The sequence below is a fragment of the Oryctolagus cuniculus genome, chromosome 10, assembly GCF_051225735.1.
Source record: "Oryctolagus cuniculus isolate XC-2025 breed Fujian yellow rabbit chromosome 10, ASM5122573v1, whole genome shotgun sequence".
In the NCBI taxonomy this organism is placed as follows: Eukaryota; Metazoa; Chordata; class Mammalia; order Lagomorpha; family Leporidae; genus Oryctolagus; species Oryctolagus cuniculus.
This window is the reverse complement of record NC_142876.1, coordinates 109,294,450-109,309,991: the sequence shown is the minus strand read 5'-3', so window position 1 is coordinate 109,309,991 and position 15,542 is coordinate 109,294,450. Positions and strand designations below refer to the sequence as shown.

The 15,542-nt window shown below is 50.0% G+C and overlaps 1 protein-coding gene and 2 non-coding genes across 5 annotated transcripts; all 3 read left to right on the top strand.

The window, feature by feature from the left end:
- Positions 1-4,615: 4,615 nt before the first annotated feature.
- On the top strand, positions 4,616-10,186 carry RPSA (ribosomal protein SA). Of its 3 annotated transcripts, XM_002713098.6 has the most exons (6): positions 5,418-5,462; positions 6,175-6,340; positions 7,303-7,421; positions 8,606-8,851; positions 9,478-9,772; positions 10,016-10,186. In XM_002713098.6, the coding sequence occupies exons 2-6, from the start codon at positions 6,208-6,210 to the stop codon at positions 10,108-10,110; spliced, it is 888 nt and encodes a 295-aa protein (XP_002713144.1). In that variant the 5' UTR covers positions 5,418-5,462; positions 6,175-6,207; the 3' UTR covers positions 10,111-10,186. The 3 variants fall into 3 exon arrangements, with proteins under 3 accessions (XP_089162660.1, XP_002713144.1, XP_089162661.1); XM_089306534.1 differs by lacking the exon at positions 6,175-6,340 and having other exon boundaries at positions 4,616-5,462; XM_089306535.1 differs by lacking the exon at positions 7,303-7,421.
- Positions 7,084-7,233, top strand: LOC127482557 (small nucleolar RNA SNORA62/SNORA6 family). The gene has a single exon (XR_007922057.1). It is a non-coding gene; the product is annotated as a small nucleolar RNA SNORA62/SNORA6 family (small nucleolar RNA).
- On the top strand, positions 8,917-9,070 carry LOC127482556 (small nucleolar RNA SNORA62/SNORA6 family). Its single transcript, XR_007922056.3, has one exon. It is a non-coding gene; the product is annotated as a small nucleolar RNA SNORA62/SNORA6 family (small nucleolar RNA).
- Positions 10,187-15,542: the final 5,356 nt, after the last annotated feature.

Here is a 15,542-nt window from a genome sequence, read left to right as displayed (position 1 = left end):
CTTGGACCCTATACCCATGTGGGAGCCCAGTAGGAAGCTTTTTGGCCTAGCCCAGTCCTGGCTATTGCAGCCATCTGGGGAGTGAACCAGCGGATGGAACATCTCTCTTTGTTTCCGTAATTCTGACTTGTAAAAAGTAAAAGAAATCTTAAAGAAAAAAAGGTGTAGCCGGGATTTGAACTGGTGCTGGCACTGCAGGCAGAGGCTTAACCTTCGCTGTGGCGCTGGTCCCTGTGGTGGTCTTTGTGCAGGCCTGTCCCCTGGGTTTCCAGTGAACTGTGTGATGGACCCTTTGCCATCCTAGGCAGTGGAGGAAATGTGGACCATGTCCTGGTTTTTAAATTCCCACTCAGACTTCATGTCCAGAGCAAGTCACCTGGCCATGCCTGTGGTCTGTCTGTCTGGGAAATGGGAAAGGTGATCCCTTCCCACTCGGCCTACCCAGGCCCTGCCTCTGCCAGGACCAGAGCACAAGAAAAAAAGTTTATGAATGATGCTAACTCTGTTGTTAGAATATCTAGTAGAGCAGGCCACTTAAATTTCAGTCCTTTTTCAGAGTTCCTGGTGTGTATATATATTTTATTTTGGTCTGTGTTTTAAAGTAAGGATTTATAATCAACTTGTCAAGCCCCAGTAGGTATTTTGATTAGAATCCCTTTAAATTTATAAATCAGGAGCTGGCACTGTGGTGCAGAGGGCTAAGCCGCTGCTTGTGACACCTGCATCCCATGTTGGGGTGCTGGTTCGAGTCCTGGCTACTCTGGTTCTGATCCAGCTTCCTGGTAATATGCCTGGGAAGACAGTGGATGATGGCCCAGGTAACTGGGACCCTGCCACCCATGTGGGAGACCTAGATGGTTGGAATTCTTGGCTCCTGGTTTTGGCCTGGCCTTTTGCAGCCATCTGTGGAATGAAACAGCAGATGGAAGGTCTCTTTCTCTCTCCCTTTCAAACAAGGGAAAATATTTTGAAAGAGATACTACTTAGCAATAAAAAGGAATGGGCTCCTGATGTACACTACAATGTAGATGAATCTCAAAATAATTAGCCTGATGGAAAAAAGCCAAAGACTAAAACTATGTGTGATTCCATGTATCTAAAACTCTACACAGTGCAAACTAACCAGTAGTGAAAGAGCCAATTCGTGGGGCCGGGGCTGGGGCTGGGGCTGGGGGAGGAGGCAGAGGAGGGCTATTAACAAACAGGAGGCCACCAGAAATGGCTGCGTCATTCTCTTGATTGTGGGCTCATTTGTGAAAGTACTGATTTGTTAAAACTTCTCAAATTGTGACCTAAAATTTGTGTAGCTCATTGTCCATTATAAATTAAGAAAGCTATAGAAATAAAAAAGTCTAGGTATAAGACAAGCAGGACCACTGTCATGGTTATTTAACATGTCCTGGATGGTCCCAGCTAATACAGGAGTGTTCAAGATGCCAAGACGAGGTCGTTGCCTCTCTCTTGCCTTCCTCCCCTACACTGTTGTCTGCAGCCGGGCTGCTGTGCCATCCTCAAGTCTCAGCTGGGTGTCCATCTCCCTGCCCTTCCACCTGTCCCCTAGCCTGCTTGCTGCTTCAGCACCTTTGTGCTGCTGCTTTCTCTGTCTGGAGCGCTCTTTTCCACCCCAAGGTTTTAATTCTTCCAAGTTTGGTTCAGGCATCTCTTGCACGAGAAAACCTGCAATCCTCACGCTAGTCACTCTCCCTGAGCTCGGAAACCCTTTGCTTTTCTCTTCACCATTCAGCACCTTTCTCTGCTCTTCAGCAGTAGGCTCCACCAGGCAGGGGCCACCTGTCTTGTTCACCACTGCCAGCCCCGCCTCTACCCATGCTGCAAGACCAGAGAAGCCGTGCAATGAACATTTAGTGACTGACGACTGAGTTTTAATTCTCTCAGACCTTGCCTCATGGCCGCTGTGCGTGGCTAGGCACCTGCTAGCCATCCCATTCCCGCCTGCTTGGATGCCCTGTGCCCACGTTTGCCCACAGGTTGGAGGGTAACCCGTCCTCTGAACCATGTGTTCATTCTTCGGGATGCAGCTTAGATCCTCGTCCCGCCATTTTAAGACCTGTGTTTTTTGTTTTTAAGATTTACTTATTTGAGAGGCAGAGTTAGAGATGAAAGCAGAGAGAGCTCTTCCATTCACTAGTTTACTCCCCAGATGGCCGCAACCAAAGCCAGGAGCCAGGAGCTTCTTTCAGGTCTCCCACGAGGATGCAGGGGCCCAAGGACTTGGGCCATCTTCCACTGCTCTCCCAGGCCATAGCAGAGAGCTGGATCAGAAGTGGAGCAGCCAGGACTGGAACCGGCACCCACATGGGATGCCAGCACTGCAGACTGGGGCTTTAACCTGCTGCACCAGAGCACTTGGCCCCAAGACCTGTGTTTCCAGAGGAACAAATTGGAAGAGGCATGAGTGTTAACAGTAACTGTGTCTCAACTTTCTGTATAACATTGGATTCTAGTTGGGCTCAGTTTTCCCATCTGTGTAAAAAGGTTTGGCACAGCTGGCTCTGAGAACTCATCCAGCCGGACTTCTGTGAACTTGGCCTTCTCAGTGAACTCCACGAGCATCCTGCAGGCTGTTCCTGAGCCTGGGAGTTCCTGCTGGCCGCTCTCATCCCACAGTTTTGGGACTGTTGGGCCAGGTGAGGATGCAGGTGCTTGGTGAGAATGCCCTGAAGACTGGGGACCAAACTGGCAGAAGCAAGCCAGAGTTTGCAGGCCTGTCTCCATTTTGGGAATAACTGTCCTGTTTTAATTAATGTGATTTCTTAAATACTCGAATGTACGGTGTGATTTGGTTTTTAAGCCTTTGAAGGCTAGTGTTTTACATATATATTGTTTAATAGGACATTAAGTCTCCCTGGTTCAGGAAGCATGAAGTGACTCTTCTCTCTTGAGTTGCCTCCTACATGATTTGCAGGCAGAGGGACGCAGCCAGGCTGAGTGGCAGCTCCAGTGTCAACAGCTCTTACCTCCAGGGAGAGATTAAGTGACTTGTACAGAGTCCCAGCATGTGGAGACGCTGCGATTCCAGTGCATGAACTACTACAAGGCTACTAAGAAAAGTTCACAGCATCATAATATAAATCTATAATATATTAGTAATAGTATCTTGGTTAAAAATTGAAATCCATGCATAGTTTTTTTCTTAATGTGCATTTTCCATCCACCTTTTGAAAACCTCTGTATGCATGCACTTTTAAGATTTCAGCACCATACTGAACTTATCTTTAAATGTCTATTTTCCACGAATCTTTTGAGGTACGCTTATACAAGACAGAAACTACCAAGGGAGAAGAAAAGTTGTGGCAAGGATGCTTTTGGTAGATAGGAGGGTCCATTTCACTTAAAAGAGGGAATGAGAGCTTTGGGCTAAGAGGGGGAACAGTTACGTGGAACACGGTTTAGGCAACTTGCAGAGCAGCCTGTAGGACAACTGGATGGCAGCTAAACAGGCGAGGAACAACAAGGCGTAGAAAGGGAGGTGCGAAGGTGCCCAAGCTGGACCTGATGCCCGTGGCCAGCTGGGTGCCCCAGGCTCTGGGTCTCTGGACTTCCAGCTGCAAACCAGAACAGCACCCTGTGAAACGGAACCCCCCCTTCTCTCCGCCTCCACTCACTAGTGCAATCTTACATTGGGGAAGAAATAATTTAAGCCCGGCTCTTTACAAAAGGAATATAAGCCCCAGAAACCAAGGTTTGCAAAAGGAAGTCAGTGCCTTGTTAATGATCAGAAGTGGGCATAGAGAACAGGGAAGGGACTGGGCAGGGGATGAGGGTGCTCAGCTGAGACCTGCAGCCCTGCCTCTCACGCTGGGGGACCCTCAGGGTCTGCAGCCATCATGGTGAGTTTTCTTCCTTTGCACTTTTGACTCTTCCTTGTCGGGCATTTTCATCACGGAGAACAGTTCTCAAGGGCCGAGTTATTAAATGGGAAAAAAAAATCTTAGGGTTCTGTGGAGAAACACCTAGGGACAGGCATTGTGGCCCAGCAGGTTAAGCCACTGCTTGCGACAGTCCCAGCCACTGTTTACAAACCAGCTCGCTGCTAACGCACCTGAGAAAGCAGTGGAAGATGGCCCAAGTCCTTGGGCCCCTGCCACCCACGTGGGAGACCTGGATGGAATTCCTGGCTCCAGGTGTCAGCTTGGCCCAGCCTTGGCTGTTGCAGCTATTTGGGGACTGAATCTCTCTCTCTGAGGTGCTGTCTTTTAAATAAATAAATCTTAAAAATCTAAACATAGTTACTCTACAATGTCCAGGGGGTCCTAAGTATTCCTGAGGCCCCATGGTGCACAGGGGAGGGGGCTGCTAAGACGGTTTGTAGGCGTCCAAAAAAAACTCCCCCGGAGTTCCTGCTGTCCATAGAAGCCAGCAAGTTGTTCTCGTTAGCTACCTCTCCGAGTCTTCCTTTGTGTTTGGAGGACCAAAATGTCTGCAGATCTTTTCAGCAGTTGCCAGGGAGAATTAACGGCGCCAAACCGATGGGGCTTACGCCTCTGCTGTGTCAGCTCCAGTAAAATGTAGTGGAGCTTTGTTTTGTTTCAATTTAAAAACCAAACCAGACCATGTTCCTCATAGATTTCAAAACTACCAAAAAATAGGGGGAGGGGGGAATCGCCCCGTTTCTCTCTTCTTACTTCAGTGGTTTGCAGCCTGGGTGCACATTATGTTATCTGGCAGCCATTTCTGAAAATAAGATTGTTTGGGGGTTGAGCAGGATAACCAACAATTTGGCTATTTGCAATTTTATTTTTACATTCGTCTTTTGAGTGCAGAGGGCTTCAAAAATTTTTTTATAATTGCCCCGATCCTGCAACTCTGTCTCGTATCACAGGACATAGTTTAATATTCTTAAATAGCTACACAGTATTGTACTGGACGGATTATATGCTTGCTAACTGATATCCAGTTGATGAACTTTTAGCCCCTGGCAGAACGTACCATGCATACTACCTGTGTAGTCTTGTCCTTTTCGTTTTCTAGGAAAACTTGTACCTGACCTTCTAAAATCTGAATTATGAGCCGCTAAACCGTTCTCCAAAAAAAATGAAGGTAAGCTCTCAGCGTTTGTTTAAGGAACATGCAGGCCCATCGAATCCAACAAAACCTACCTACGCTACAGGTAAGCAGCGCTGGCTGGCTGGGGGGCAGGCCCGTGTCCTCGCTAGGAATTACGGCCGAACCTGCAGCCAGGCGATGCGCGCCCCACGTAACAACTTCCCTGGCCCCGCCCAGATCCGCCCGTTGGCCACGCCCCCAGAGCCTGCGTCCGCGACGCACGCCCGCTTTCCGGAAAGAGAAGCCACATCCGGGCAACGCGCCCCTCCGGCTCCGCCTCTCTTCCGCTCGGCTTCCCTTGCCATTGGCTGTCGACGGAGTATATAATAACGTCATTTCCGGCTTCCTGTCCTTTCCGCGCTACCCGGCCAGGGGTCCATACGGCGTTGTTTTTGGTGAGCTCCTTTTTGGGTTTCCTGGCGCGTCCCAAGGCCACCAGAGCAAACTTTCCGCTGTGATAGGCGGCAGGGAAATGGAGCTGAGAGTCAGTCTGGCTGGATCGGTCTCCCACTTGGCGCGCTCCGGCTCCGGCGGGCGGCCCGGCCCGCACGTGGCCGGACGCAGACGGCCCCGGGCGCGCTGCAGCCCAGGCTCGGGGCTGGGGGGCTGGATCCGCCCACGGGCCGGTGGGCTGCCGAAAGCCGACTGAGGCCCGGGCGCGGATTACATCAGCGACTCGAGCTAGTCGGCTTGCCCCTTGGCCCCTGCAGGTTAGGAGTTTAGGCTTTTGTGGGGTTTGGAGGAGAGCTGGCTGTGAGTGTGTGACACGGTTATTCCCAAGTGCCCGCCGGTCGTCTGCTTGAATCCTGCCCGCAAACATGGCTGCGTTTCACCTGGGATTACTGCCCTTTAAGTAACTCCTGCGTGCCTTCACTGTTGGATTTTAGTTCACTCTCCGTGAGGTTGCGTTCTGTGGCTGTTGTACCATTGCCACGGCTTTTGCAAGGTGCACTGCGTTTCTGTACTGCTGGGCACATAGCTGCTGTGCGGTGTGTCCGCTGTTTAGGTAGGCTGCTCTTAAACAGGAAGTTGAGGAGGTAGATGGACACGACCGCACTAAACCTGGATTGAAAAGAACTAGGCTGTTACTTACTTTTCCCCCCACAGATTCCCGGCGTAACTTAAGGGGAAGCTGTCACAATGTCCGGAGCCCTTGATGTCCTGCAAATGAAGGAGGAGGACGTCCTCAAGTTCCTTGCAGCAGGAACCCACCTAGGTGGCACCAACCTTGACTTCCAGATGGAACAGTACATCTACAAAAGGAAGAGTGATGGTTAGTCAGTAGTGTGTAGTTCCAGATGTAGGTCGGAGCTCTGACCCTGCTCTCCGATGGGTAGTACTGGCTGAAGTAATTCTTGGTACTGGCTCTGCCTCCGAGTGCTGTCCGCTCAGTAGTACTGAGCCTGGATCCCTAGGCTAGGAGCCTGCTTTTGAAGACGAGGCGCTCTGGTTAGCGGGAGGGCAGATCTCTGGGCTGTGATGAAGAGCGTGGCAGTTGCTGGGTTACGGGGCTGGGGTTGGGTCATGAGGTGAGAAGAATGGGTTCTGATAACTGGAAAGACAGGGACAGATGTTCCACCCATTGCAAGGGCCAGAGCTGGGCTGATGGAAGCCAGGAGCTTCTTCCAGGTCTCCTTTGTGGGTGGCAGGGGCCATCCGCTGCTTTCCCAGGCCATTAGCTGGGAGTGGGGTCAGAAGTGGAGCAGCCGGGACACCAGCTGGTATTCATGGGATGCTGGCGCTTCAGGCAGAGGCCTGACCTGCTATGCCCTAGAGCCGGCCCCCCAGGAAGAGTTTTAGGATGAATCTGATCAGACTAGATTATCAGGGGATCTTAGGAAGGATTAGCACAATTTTACTTTATTTGAAAGGATTACAGGGAGAGGCGAAGGCTCACTCCCCAGATGGCCACAGTGGTTGGAGCTGGATGGATCCGAAGCCAGGAGCTTCTGGGTCTGCTTCGTGGGTGGCAGGGGCCCAAGCACTTGGGCCGTCTTCCGCTGCTCTCCCGGGAGGCCCGCACACTGTTAAAGCTCAGAGTGGAGGCCAGTTCTGGCCAGTGACCTTCTGAGTGTCGGAGGTGTGCTACAGCAATGGCAGGATTTTCGCTAACACCAGTAGAGCTTGTCTCCATGACTGGAGTTGATAGTAGTCACTGCCACATACTCAGGTGTTGAGAATTCTGTCCATTTGTGCAGCTAGGTTGGAGTTAAAAGTCTTCTGTCCCTCCCCTAGGCATCTACATCATCAATCTGAAGAGGACCTGGGAGAAGCTGCTGTTGGCGGCTCGTGCTATTGTGGCCATTGAAAACCCTGCTGATGTCAGTGTGATATCCTCCAGGAACACTGGCCAGGTGTGTGGGAGAGCCCTTGGCTGTTACAGAAACAAAGTTTGTAGATGTTTTGGAAATACATAGAAAAGTATAAGAAAATAATTTCACTGTTCAGAAAACTTAAGTTGGACTGAGCCCTGAGTGGTCAATATTTGGAACTTTAACACACATTTGGCATTTGTGCTAACAAAATTTCTAATGAAACACTAAATATCTCGAAACAACCTTTCATATGTCTTCCCTGGAATCATAATTTCTCATTAAAATGATGGAATGCTGGGACAAAAAGTAGATGTCAGCCACAGCATATTTCAGGCAGGTGTGAAGAGTGCTAATAACCACCTCAGCTCAGTTCTTTTTAAAGTAACCGAGTAAAACTTGTCTTTTTTCCACAGTTCCTGTTTTCTGTTGAGAAAACTGACAACTGAAATTGATTTATAAAGTTCTTGTAAGGATTTCATAAACCCTTTGAGATGAAGTTTCCTGGGAACTTACTCCCCAGGGGCTGAGGATGACTGGGTTCCTGTAATCTGTATAGTAAAAAGATGTAATTGTAAAAATGTATCCAGGTGGGCTTGGAGGTGTGGTCAGGTGCTTGGGATACGCAGCCAGGGGAGCCTTGGTTTTGGAAGGGAAACTTTTTGGAAGAGGAAAAGTAGGGGGGGGGGCGGGGAGACAACTTGAACACAAATACAGGTGAGTTAAGGTGTCCAAGTCAAAGTAACCCGCCCACTTGGGGCCAGGAGGTGGGGGTGTTCCCAGGGTCCCAGTACTCAGGACACCATTCTGGGTGAATGCTGGTGAATTTGACGCTTTCATTGTTGAGGAAGGGGTGTTTGAGTTTGAGGGTTCCCTCTGCCGAGGCTGCTTTCTGTGATTAGAGAACTGGGGTCAGCTTGTGGAGAATGTACTTATTTGGAGGTAGAGTTACGGGCAGAGGGAAAGAGAAGGGTCTTCGTCTCCTGGTTCGTTCCCCTAGTGGCTGCAATGGCTGGAGCTGGGCTGGGCTGATAGGAGCCGGGAGATGCTTCAGGGTCTCCCATGTGGGTGCAGTGGTCCCTGTGCTTTCCCGGGCCAAAGCAGAGGGCGAGATTGGAAAAGGAGCAGTCGGGACATGACCTGGCACCCCTTTGGGATGGTGTCGCTGCAGGCACTGTGCTACAGTGCTGGCCCTGAGAATACTGACTTCGTTTCGTTCTTTACAGAGAGCTGTGCTGAAGTTTGCTGCTGCCACTGGAGCTACTCCCATTGCTGGCCGCTTCACACCTGGAACCTTCACTAACCAGATCCAGGCAGCCTTCCGGGAGCCACGGCTTCTGGTGGTTACCGACCCTCGGGCTGACCACCAGCCTCTCACGGAGGCATCTTACGTGAACCTGCCTACCATTGCTCTGTGCAACACAGACTCGCCTCTGCGCTACGTGGACATCGCCATCCCGTGCAACAACAAGGTAACAATAGTGATCTAGAGGAGAATTTGCAAATAGAAGTGCTCGTAGAAGCAACTGAATGTTCCCGTGCACATTGTTAGAGCTTGGAGTTGGAGGCCACTGATTGGCCCATGAACTCGCAAGTGTAGGTAGTGTGCTACATGAGAGGCAAGTTTCTCGCTGACACCACAAGGGTCCCGGCCCAATGAGTGGAGTTGGATAGTGACACTTGCTACATGCCTCCCAGCTGTTAGAAATGAAAGCACTTAGAGGACATCCTGCGTTTTCCGCCTTTCTTCCTATTTCTTGCTCTACTTAGACCTCTGGCAGTGGCTTCTCAGTTTTCTGACCAACAGAGGCCTGCAATAAAATTCTAAAAAGGTGGGTTGTATATGAGTCACAGTTGGTCTAAAGGGGTTTGTTTGTTTTAATGCCAATGCCCAGGGATGTTTGATTGGGGTAGAGTCCTGGCAGGTGTTTTTTTTAATTGTCATGATTGCAATGCCCAGGTAAGGTTTATAGAACAATGTTTCTTGTTACAGTAGCTCAGAAGAGGTAACACCTCTATGGAAGGGTACCTAGATGATACAGGGGAGGGACATGTTAGCTGTGGCGAGGTGTCATTTGTTAATTTGATGTTCTTGCAGGGAGCCCATTCAGTGGGTCTGATGTGGTGGATGCTGGCCCGGGAGGTTCTGCGCATGCGTGGTACCATCTCCCGTGAACACCCCTGGGAGGTCATGCCTGATCTCTACTTCTACAGAGATCCTGAAGAGATTGAAAAAGAAGAGCAGGCCGCCGCTGAAAAAGCTGTGACCAAGGAGGAGTTTCAGGGTGAATGGACGGCCCCAGCGCCCGAGTTCACTGCTACTCAGCCCGAGGTTGCTGACTGGTCCGAAGGCGTGCAGGTGCCCTCTGTGCCTATTCAGCAGTTCCCCACTGGTACGTATCAAGGTGCAGATGGACCAGACTGATTTCAGGATCTTGTTCTAACTAGCATTGAGGTTTGAATCCTAATTAGTGTAGCTGCAAATCCCTTGGTAAGTTGAATATAGGTGCTTTGGGAAACTTGGTCTCTGTCCTTGGAAGTCTGTAGCTGATAGATTGCTGTTAGAGGTGGGGGGAGGGGAATGCTATTCTGGGGAGAGAGCTGATGGCTTAAAATTTCGCTGTTTTTCTTAACAGAGGACTGGAGTGCTCAGCCCGCCACTGAAGACTGGTCTGCAGCGCCCACTGCCCAGGCCACCGAGTGGGTGGGAACAACCACTGAGTGGTCTTAGGCTGCTTGTCACGGGCTCTCACGCAAACATGGAAATGAGGTTGACGGAAAATAAACATCAGTTTCTACAGACTGAATCTCTTTAATTCCTCGTTAAAACGCCTGGCGGTGTTTTTATGTCTGGATGTGCGGCGCCTCTGATAGATGAGCGGTTGCACGTACGTGGGTGGTCGTCCTGTTTGCGTTGGTGTGGGAGTACGTTGGGTGATTGGCAGCAGAGATTGCTGGAGTAAGTGGTGGGTGAGGGCTGGAAAGCTGGCAGCATTGGAGGGGGGCGGGGAGCTGGTCAGGTGGTGGGGAAGCTCACATTTGCTGGCACTTGGGGAGAATTTGTTAGTGGGTGTCATTCTGTCTGGAACCTGCCTGTCAGCCAGGTCTCATACAAACCCACCTTCCCTTCCGGTACCTTCCAGGCACTGCTGTTCCCCAGATTCCCAAACCTCCCCTTCCCTAGAATCCAAGGTTACAGGCAGGTATTCTCCCCTGGCAGAGTGGGAACCAGGATAACCTAGATTAGGGACTTTGCCATTTCCCACTTGGGTTTGACTTGCTCTGGGCCTCAACTTCACAGTCCATATAGTGTTCTCTGTCACTGTCCAACAGATGGTGGCCCAACCCAGAGCAAGCCAGTCAGGTCAGGTTACCTCTGGTCCCAGTGGCTGCCCCACAGCTGCAGGGCCAGGTCCCTCAAGCTGTGAGCCTGTTTAACCCCATGTTTTTTCGCCTGATGGTGTCCACCTGATGGGCCGCTCATCAGTGCCTTGCATGAAGGTGTCCATCTGCTCTAGGCACCAGGCATTCTCCAATGGCAACGTCTTGGTTGGGCCTAGGCCCGAGTATTCTCCAGGAGTGCTGGGAGCCTCTCCTGGCGCGAACATGTTTCTAGACTGAGGCAGAAACTCCCTGCTCCTCACTCCTGATGTTGCAGTTGACCCGGCCCAAGTGAACCTTTTCCCAGACCTCTTCTTTCACAAAGGAGCATTTCCTGAAAATAATTCCCTTGTTCAGCCTGTTGGAAACAGCTTGCTGTATTACTAAATGCCTTCATAGCTTTCAACTTGGGGTGGGGTGGGTGTGGTTTCCTCCTATAAATGTAGGAACTTTGGGAGTCCCACAAGGAACCAGTTTCCACTTCTCTCCTGAGTGTCTTGGGGGGCTCTTCATAGGATTCCAGGCGATAAACACAGTCTTCTGAGAAATCCCAAGTAAAAGTCCCATTGAGATTGGACTACCACAGAACCTAATATTTGGTAGATACTAATTTTGAGAAAGATTGAAGATTCTGTCTGACTTAATGAGCATTTAAATAGTTGGTGGTACATCCTGGCAGCCTGAGACTGCCAACAGGATCCCAGGAGCAGGCTCTTCAATATCGTTCGGGGGCGCGTGAGCAGGCTGCCTGGGGAACTAGGGTGGTAAAGCTGCAGGCTCACGTGATGGTGTAAGGATGCAGTGTCCCCTTCCCAGAGGCGGACTGGGCTGGGCCATTGCATCACCCTTCACACCGTGTTAATGTAGTGAAATAGATAGGAATTGGAAGTAGAACTGGAGGTGTGGGATAATGAAAGCTCTGGCCAATTCCTAGGGTGTGGCTCTGGGCAAGAGACTTGTCTCCAGACAAATTAGCCCCACCATCAAGGGGGTGACCATGAGGCTGTTGTGATTCAATAGACCATTGTACAGAGCAATTAGCCTGGCTCCAGGCATATGACAAACACTATCACCTTCATTGTGTTTTGTTAGTATTTAATTCAGAAATTGTAAACGGATCCACATTCTTGAAAACAATCAAGTTAAAGCCTTTGTAGCCGTGAAAGGAGTAAGTGCCAGGAGCAGGGAGCCTGCCGGCGGCCGCTGCTGCTTCAGCCCCTTGGTTGACTCCAGTGTTTTACTGCCTAAGTATGCGCCTTCCAGTCAGGAGTTTTAGTTTCCCTGCTTGTTTTTGAGCTTCCTATTAGTGGAATCAGTATGTCCTATGTGACTCGTGTCTTTCCTTCAGTGTTGCCTGCACATGTTACCTTCTATATTGTGATATCAGCATACTGTAGTGGTAATGTGGGTTACAATTTTGGGGCATTACCAACATGGCCACTTTTTGAACATTTTTGATTCTGGTGCAAAGTTTACCTCCCTGTCGGGTTTAAACTTTTTTTTTTTTTTTAAGATAAAATAAATCTTGAAAGAGTTACAGAGAGAGGTAGAGACAGACAGGTCCTCTATCTGCTGGTTCACTCCCCAGATGGCCGCAACAGTGGGAGCTGCGCCGATCCGAAGCCAGGAGCCTCCCCACACAGAGGTGCACGGGCCCAAGGACTTGGGCCATCCTCCACCACCATCCCAGGCCATAGCAGAGAGCCGATTGGAAGAGGAGCAGCCGGGACCAGAACTGGCACCCACATGGGATGCTGGCACTTCAGGCCAGGGCGTTAACCTGCTGCGCCACAGTGCTGGCCCCAACCAGATAATGTCCTATGGTTTCACAATCCTGAAACCATACAAAACCACAATCCTTAGCACTTTTCCTCACTGTTCAGAACTGCTGCCTCAATAATCCAGAGTCTATCTCGAGTTTGACACCGAGCTTCCTGTGTTCCCGGCTCTCAGTCTGTCCCTGGCCCAGTGACACACCTACTTACTAAAACTATAAAATCTGTTTGGTTTTAGGCAAACTTCCCTGCTTTCCAGGTGAATCTTGGCTGTTACCAATCCTGCATTGTTTTTGTTTTTAAACCGACTCCTGATGGCTTAGTTCAGTCCCATTAGCAAGCCTTTTGGGATTCCATTGACCATATCATGGAGAGCAATACCATTCTCAACCCGTGAGCAACCTCTGTGTCTGTTCCCTTCTCATGTTTATGTCCTTCAGTAATGTTTTTAATCATGTAGGAATTTGATACATCCTTTGGTGAGCTCACTCACAGGTAATGTGCCCTTTTAAGCAAGACCCACGTTGGGAACAGCACAAACATCCAGTGGTAAATGTCACTATCTCCAGGGAGTTTCTGACCTGGTCTGAAGAATCCATATCTCTTCTGCAAGGCAGGAGGGCTGAGGTCGCTAAGTTCCATCCATGGCAAATCAAACCTACGTACAAGACATCCTATGCATTCAGAATTCCACAGATATTTCTCATCAAGCACTTAACTCAGGACCAAACATTATTTTAAGCAGTGAGGACAGAGCAGTGACTTAAGGCAGAACTTGTGACCTTGTGGCAGTTACATTGTGATTGGAGAGGCAGGTAATATTTTTCCATGGAAACAAGTGAAAATGATGGAACAGGAAGAAACCTCTTGTCTAAAGCAAGAATTGGTATAGAAAAGGGAGCCAACTGTAGAGAATCTAAAAGCAAACTAACTCCCCCAGAGTGCAGCTGTAGTCCAGTCTCACCAAATGAAGCCTCATCAAGAGGTTCCGCCCTCCTGGGGAGCTGAGATTCACTGGAGGCCATGGGGTGCTTCCAGGGAAGTGCAACCCTCCATTGCAGCCCATGGGAAATCCACCTATGCATTTATCTCTTCCCTCCTTTAGATATTTCTGGAAGTGAGTTGGGAACAAGGAAGAAGACTATAATCAGGTAGACATCTACCCAGCTGTGAGCCCTTGCTGAAAGACATGGTGAAGGAGCACTCTCCCCCCTCTCTGGGTGGCTGGCTCAGTCCAAACTGGTGGTGCCAAGCGCACCCAGAATTGCCAGAGGTGTCCATCATCACATCCCTAGGGGAAAGCGCTCTGCCCCTCCTCAGCTCCTGACCCCTGCATTTCCTCCCAGTGCCCAATGCTGACGCAGGAAGTTGTCTGCCCATTGTACCTGGCAGAAGAAAGCCACAGCCTTCCGCTGGTGAGAGCAGTCCTCCAGGCCATCATGGCCACACACAAGACTGCGCGTGCTTTCAGGCCTGCAGGAATGATGGGGCTGGGTTGACATTTGCTTCAAGATCCCTTATCGAGGTTGGCTTGATACTGCTGTGCAGCGTTTCATATAATTCTGTTAAATAGTTTCTACAAAACCATGTCTATTAATGCTCTTGGCAATTTAGACATGAAAATGTGATCGTCACAATTTAAAAATGAGCAGATTAAGACACTCGGGAAAAAAAGACACTGTTGGAAGTGGGTTTGAGGAACTAGAAAAATATATGAAGAAATTATAAGAACAGGGATAGTGCATAGAATATACAAAAGAGAATATAACTGAAAACAGATCTTTGTAAAAATTAAGAGCGGGAATGTGAGAGGGAGGAGGAGGAGGGGTTGGAACATGGGCGGGAGGGAGCGTTGGGGAGGAAGTGTCACTATGTTCCTAAATCTGTGTTTATGAAATGCATGAAACTTGTATAACTTAAATTTTTTAAAAGGTAAAAAAAAAAAGATACAGAGAAGGTAAACTTAGAGGTTCTACTAATATAATTGCATTCCAGAGGGAGAGGAGAGAGAATGGGCAAACAGTGTTATCTGTGGGGAAAAGAAGCCATCATAGAAGATGGCGCCGGCAGCGCCGAGTGACCAGGAAATGGCAGCAGGGAGCAGCCACAGAAGTACTCTGCCCAGCAACCAGCACCTACAGGCCAACTAAAGAAACGCCCTCTGAGCTGATTGGCTAGAACCCCTATATAAGCTGCTGCACTGACTAAAATGAGTTTGCGAGCTGCTCGCCACTAGCTTGCTTCTGCAAACTCCCCAGTGTCTGTGCCATGCTTCCGCACCGTCTTACCCCCAGCCACCACGGGAGAACCCAAACGAGACAGCAGTTATCAAAGAGATAACTTTGTGAATTCTCATGAATTCACAAATTACATGAAGATCAGTTTTGTTTTGTTTTGTTTTGTTTTTTTTTTGACAGGCAGAGTGGACAGTGAGAGAGACAGAAAGGTCTTCCTTTGCCGTTGGTTCACCCTCCAATGGCCGCTGCAGCCGGCGCGCTGCGGCCGGCGCACCGCGCTGATCCGATGGCAGGAGCCAGGTGCTTCTCCTGGTCTCCCATGGGGTGCAGGGTCCAAGGACTTGGGCCATCCTCCACTGCACTCCCTGGCCACAGCAGAGAGCTGGCCTGGAAGAGGGGCAACCGGGACAGAATCCGGCGCCCCGACCAGGACTAGAACCCGGTGTGCCGGCACCACAAGGCGGAGGATTAGCCTAGTGAGCCGTGGTGCCGGCCATGAAGATCAGTTTTTAAAAACCCATCCTGGGGCTGGTGCTGTGGCACAGTAGGCTAAGCCTCCACCTGCAGTGCCCACATCCCATATGGGCGCTGGTTCATGTCCCGGCTGCTGCTCTTCAGACCCAGCTCTGTGGATTTCCTGGGAGATCCAGAAGAAGCTCCTGGCTTCTTTGGATTGGCCCAGCTCTGGCCATTTCGGCCATTTGGGGAGTGAACCAGCAGATGGAAGCCCTTTCTCTCTGTCTCTCCCTAAGTAAGTAAAATCTTTAGAA